This window comes from Borostomias antarcticus, assembly GCF_949987555.1.
Source record: "Borostomias antarcticus genome assembly, chromosome: 4".
Lineage (NCBI taxonomy): Eukaryota > Metazoa > Chordata > Actinopteri > Stomiiformes > Stomiidae > Borostomias > Borostomias antarcticus.
Window position 1 is genome coordinate 24,245,982 of NC_140237.1, and position 6,017 is coordinate 24,251,998.

The following is a 6,017-nucleotide window of genomic DNA, read 5'->3' on the forward strand; positions in this document are numbered from 1 at the left end:
ATTAAATTTGTAATGACAGTGGACCTTGTCCCCGTCTGCCTCAAGACACTGCCCAGCAGAAGGGGGGGGGGGTTGGATGGCTGATGTGAGGGACAGGACATCTCAACAAATCTGTCAGCAGTCAACCACTAATGCACAGCATGATCCTTCTCCCTTTAAACCTCTCTGTGAGGGTACCGCAGGACGGGGTAGAGGAAGTCAGGGACAGGAGCAGGCTTCCTCCGAGATGAGTGGTGTTGGCTTTACTCCCTAATCCCGTGACTCTTGTCCCAGGCGCGTCGGAGGCCTTTTTTAATTCCCTCCGTCGTCACGGACACCTTGCCTAGAAAGCTCTGGAGAAGGTGACGGCTAAGAGGACAGACTGGTGACATTCGCAAGGACTGTTTCATTCAAAATGTCAGCCAGGTAGCCGAGATTTGTCTCATTAAAGTTAGCGGAGTCCATTATAGCCCTCCCTTCTCCTAATCCGAGGCCTAGCCTCTCAATCGAGCCAACTTGGGGAGTTGAGAATGCTCATCTACATAGGGGTTACAGAGAAAGAGAATAACACCGAACAACTAGAAAGCGGTTACTGAAGAGGAAAACTGCTTACATGCTTGAGGGAATGGTTGCGAAGCGCTCCACTCAAGCGAAAAATCCCAGCCTTTTCTTACCTGTTCCTCCAAATGGTTGCCAACACTAGAATGTGAGGTTTCGGCTTCATAACAAAGACATCAAGAGTCACCAGAAACACGATGAACACCATTCCTCTGGTGACCCCAGTTATTTACATATCTGTAACGTGAGCCACGGTACACCTCTAGCTATATCTCCCAACACATCATTACAGCTGGCAGGATCCAAAGCCATGGGATCAGTCATGTACATGAGTGTGTGTGTGTGTGTGTGTCTGTGTGTGTGTGTTTGAGGGGGTATCGACTGACTTTTACTCATCTCTGATCAATTTACTAGTCTCTGCACAAACAGAGCTGAGTTTATAAGGCTCAAAACTATATATATTTTCTCCTTTATTATATATATATATATATATATCACAAGTATATCTTAATATATACTTGTGAAACTCTGAGGTTTCTCTCATTTAGTGACGAGTTTACAGACACAAATCAACAAAATAAATGCAATGTACAATAATGATCATAATTATTATTATAATAATTATAATTTAAAATGTTGAGTTGAAGTACATAGGTCTTAACCTGTGACTGAAGGAAGGACCTCAAGCTTTAGAGTGTGTGAAGGTATTCCATATATAAGGAGCATCATGGAAAAAAGCAGCCCTTCCAAGTTCAGAATGCACTCGAGGAACCCTGAGAACAAGCCGACCATTAGCTCCGGTCTGGCTGGTACCAAGGCTTCAGTCCAACAGAGACGAGATGTAAGCTGGACGTTTAACCAATAATGGCTTTGAAAATAAACAAATACCAGTGATAGTTACAGCTTAGAGAAAGAGATGGCCAGCCCATCTTATGATAAAGAACACAGTGGTCATCTATCACCGTAATACATCTTAGGGCGGAGTGGTAGACAGTCCAAGGGCTTCAAGGTTGTCACGGAAGCATGTCTATAGATGGTGTCACCATAGTCTAATACTGATAGAAAAACAGCTTGAACAATTATTTTCCTACTGAACACAGGAAAGCTAGAACGGTTTCTGTACAGAAATGTAAGTTGAAGCTCTATTTCTCCGTAAATACAAGTCACAGCCAGGGAGTTGGATGTCTTGTCCATTCCTACTTGGTAGGATCCCCTTTTGAACGTTTACCCAGTTGTCTCTCACAGATACAGACGGAAGCGTACAACACAAAAAGACCCGAACAGATCAGCGCTCCCCGGCTGGGTGAACCATTAGAACAGAGTAAAGGACACTGCTTTGTTTAGGTCGTCCATCATCCATCATAATTATAACTAGAAAGCGTCACCTCACCTTTCTGCCCAATCAGCGACTGATTAAATATTCTCCGGCTGTGGCAAGCAAGTAATTGAATTGCGTGTGTGTGTGTGCGTAAAGCCCAAAGGCTGCTGGGAAAAGCAAAGCTAATTACCCCCCAGTCTGATGCAACTAATGAGGGATCCAGTTCCTCCATTCACAGAAGGCTGGTGGAGGTGCTCGTCTTCAGCAAAAACCTTCATTAAACTGTTGACTCTGTGGGCTCCAGAGCTGAGGAGCTTCATTAAACTACAACTTGTCAATCAACATGATTCCGAGTTCCTCTACATTAATATAATATCTACAACAGCGTATGGGTTTACAGTGATAACGATCCTCGTTAGTGTGGGGTGAGTCCAACAGTGAAGAGGGTAGTAAGGAGAGGGGGAGGGGGGGTGGGGCATATCAAAAATTAGGCCCATTTATTTCAGTTCCCAAAAGTAGTTTCAAGTTCAAAATCATAATTGCACACCACTGGCTGATGTCATCAAAGCTAATATTTTACTATTACAATCACAAAACAGAATCACTGACCATAAAAAAGCAAGACAATGGCCTGTATACAGAGTCAAATCATTAACATGACGATCATGGCCTGTACAAAACTATACAGTCAAATCAGTAACATGGACAAGTAATGATTTAGGAATCCAGTCTGTGGCTTGTCCAAGCATCTGGCTTAATCTGACCTAGTCTTATATCAATTACACTGTTGTCAGCCTGACAAAGGGATGTATGAGAATAAACCTGCTACTGAGAACTGAAAGGAAATAGACACACACACACACATTTCACCTTGTAAAACACCTTCCTGGGATCATTTACACACTCGACATGGAGGACAATCAGGGAGGAAATTGGGGAAGGTTTTTTACACCACGACCATGAGAGGGAAGCACTGGTCAGGAGTTCCATCCACAGCTTGACCCCCACATGTACGGAGACAAGCTGAGGGGTTTGGAGGTGCTGCATTGAAATTGATGGGATTAGGAAAAGCTCAATTGCAGTAGCTTGTACTGCAGTAGCAATAGCTCGTCTCTGTAACAGTTTGCATGTAGAGTGTGTGTGTGTGTGCGTGCGTGTAAAGGTAGGGATTTTTCCATATATGCCTTGGGTGTGAGGTACTGCCACTTGCACAGAGACAGACACACACACACACAAACATAAACACACACACACATACGGGCGTGGGATCAGCCAACTGTAGGATGTGAAATTGATCTGTGGAAGGTGAGTCGAAGTCAAGAGCAAAATGCTGAAAGGCTAAATAACCCAAACAGAGTACAAGAACAGCTGTTCAAACCAGGACACGACTAAACCATTTAGAGTTAAGGACGTGCCCTCTATTCTGAATGATACACAGACCAGTTAGGACACAAGGACACGCACGCAGGCACACACGCTTATTCTGACGCAAGCAACTATCAGTAAGAACACAGCCCCAAAGCAGGATACAAGTGGGAATGGAGAGAGAATAATCATTTGCTGGTATAGTTAAAATCCACCGCCAGTTCCATGTGGGAAGGGCTGATATCAAGACTAGGGCTGATTTGCAATATACAACAAATACACTCTCGAGATCATACATTTCAAATGGCGCCATAATTCAAGTTCTATCCCGAAAAAACAAAACAATTTAAGCATCTTGGTATTTTGTAACCTCTACAACAGACATGTAAAAGGCTGGGTTGTGACAGGAGTGCGTCTCCCTCGTTACAGCAGTGGAGGGATGCAGGGGGATTTAGCAGGAGGGAAGAGGGCAGCGGGGGCCTCATGCCTTATACAAGTTCTCCCTCTGGTGGCCACCCTGTGAACTGCATGTGGTTCCAGACGTGACGGGGGTGTCCTGCTACGAGGCAGGCTGGTCCAGTCCTGTGGATTGGGCGCTGTTGTGGCGTGCTAGGTGCTGGTGCAGCCGGTCCACACCTCAGACCACGGGTGATATCGAGTGGCGGGTCCAGGAGTGGACGCCCCCGTCTGGACGGAGAGGGGGGCCGCTACAGTCCGAAGCGAGCCGGGGTTCTCTTCGGGGTCATGGGGGCCTCCTCCTTCCTCCCGGGGGTCACGATCTTCACGGCTCTACAGAGAGGAGAGAGAAGAAGAGAGACGACTCAGCCAGGACTCCGGAGAATAATGCTTAAGCACTCGCTACACTAAAACACAACGGTCCAAAAGGCTGTGTTACTGTGATTCCTGGTGAAAGAGCTGTGGTATTATTTGACAGAGAGAGAGAGGATAGACAGAGAGACTACAGGACAAGACCGAGAGACTGGACACAGACATGAGACGAGAGAGAGAGAGAGAGAGAGAGAGAGAGAGAGAGAGAGGACAGAGAGAGAGAGAGGGGGGTAGACAGGCTAACTGATGGAGGCTAGTGAAACTGGGGAAATTGTTAAGGGTTAATGAGGGTGAGGAGTGTGACAAAGGCTGGTGAAATAGAGGCTAGTGAGGCTGGTCAGGGAGAGGCTAGTGAAATGGAGGTTAGTGAGACTGGTTGATATGAGAGGCTGGTGAAATAGAGGCTAGTGAAATAGAGGCTAGTGAAGTAGAGGCTCGTAAGACTGGTTGATAGGAGAGCCTGGTGAAATAGAGGCTAGTGAAATAGAGGCTGATGAAATAGAGGCTGGTGAAAAAGAGGCTTGTGAAATAGAGGCTGGTGAGTGTGGTTGATAGAAGTACCAGAGGAGAATGAAAAGGGCAGTTTGTCTCTGTGGGGACTGGAGGTACACAGTCTGACGCCTCTGACAGCACAATCTATCATCTTTAATTACAGCACCACGACAGTGACCAGCATTCCCCACTCTCACACACACACGCACAAGCACACACACGCGCGCACACACACGCGCACACACGCGCACACACGCGCACACACGCGCACACACACACTCTCTCACACACACAAGCTACAGCAGGCAGCAGCAATTACAGCCATCAGGCCATAACCCCATGTCTCTGTCCTCCCCACCCTCCCCAAGGTAGCAGCACAAGTCAGGTCTATCCCTCACAAACATGGACCGAGGGAAGGACGGACACGCACACACACACACACACACACACACACACACACAGGAGGATCAAGGAGGTCGTCGGCCTGTCCAAATCCCAACTAATGTGCCGTCCTTCCCGCAATCCTGGGTGTGGACAGGAGTCAGAGAGTAGCAGGGCTCCAGGGCCTGAGGTCCCTCTGCCCTCTGTCTGGAAAGCCCCCCCCCCCCCCCACACACACCCTCTCCCCCCCCCCACACACCCTCTCCCCCCCCCAGCACAACCCCCACCCACCCAGCCTTTCATCTGAGCATGAAGACGACTCACAGAGACCAGAGAACAGCACATTAGGGCTGAATCCAAGTCTCTCGCTGGGCCTCTGATCTGAGAACCGGGGGGTCAGAGGGACAGAGGCAGAAAAGGTGGCGCAGGAGTGTTTCATGCTGGTCCTACGGAGAGCTGATTGGACGCTTCCTGTGTTCAGAGACGCCGAGGGGGGGGGAGGGGGGCGGCTGCTAGCCCAGGAGAGCGAGCCATGTTCATATTCACCCCCCCCCTCCTCCAGTCTGGTTCTTAATCCTAGGGTTTTAATGTGATTATTTGGGAGTTGGCCACACACAAGACTCCGACTGAGATAAACCTGCTGATTAATTAACAATAAAAGTTTTTTTTTTTTTTTCTCCTTCTTCTCTCACAACCTTTTTTCTCTCCCTCTTTTGTGAAGCCCGCGGCCGGGTGCGAAATTAATTTTTCAGTCTAATTTGAAAATGAACCCCCCCCCCCCCCCCCCACCCCGTCTCCCCTCTGCTGAGGTGCCGTTTAAACAGCAGCAGTAATGAGGGTCACACAGGAGTCAACATCAGTTCTCTTTGTCTCGTCTGGGAGGACAAGAGGTGAGGAAACCTCATCACGGAGACAGAGAGAGGTGGAGGAGAGAGAGAGAGATGAGGACAGAGAGAGAGAGAGAGAGAGAGAGAGAGATGAGGAGAGAGAGAAAGAGGTGGAGGAGAGAGAAAGAGATGGACAGAGAGAGAGAGAGAGAGAGAGAGAGAGGAGGACAGAGAGAGAGAGAGAGAGAGGACAGAGAGAGAGGTGGAGG

The 6,017-nt window shown here is 48.1% G+C and overlaps 1 protein-coding gene across 1 annotated transcript in view; it reads right to left on the reverse strand.

The window, feature by feature from the left end:
• Window positions 1-2,353: 2,353 nt before the first annotated feature.
• The window catches only part of dhx38 (DEAH (Asp-Glu-Ala-His) box polypeptide 38), a 24,528-nt gene continuing 20,864 nt past the window's right edge, over window positions 2,354-6,017 (reverse strand). The window contains exon 26 of the mRNA XM_084436721.1: window positions 2,354-4,009. Within this exon, the coding sequence (XP_084292847.1) occupies window positions 3,928-4,009 (82 nt within the window). The 3' untranslated portion in view covers window positions 2,354-3,927. The remainder of the gene's footprint in view (window positions 4,010-6,017) is intronic.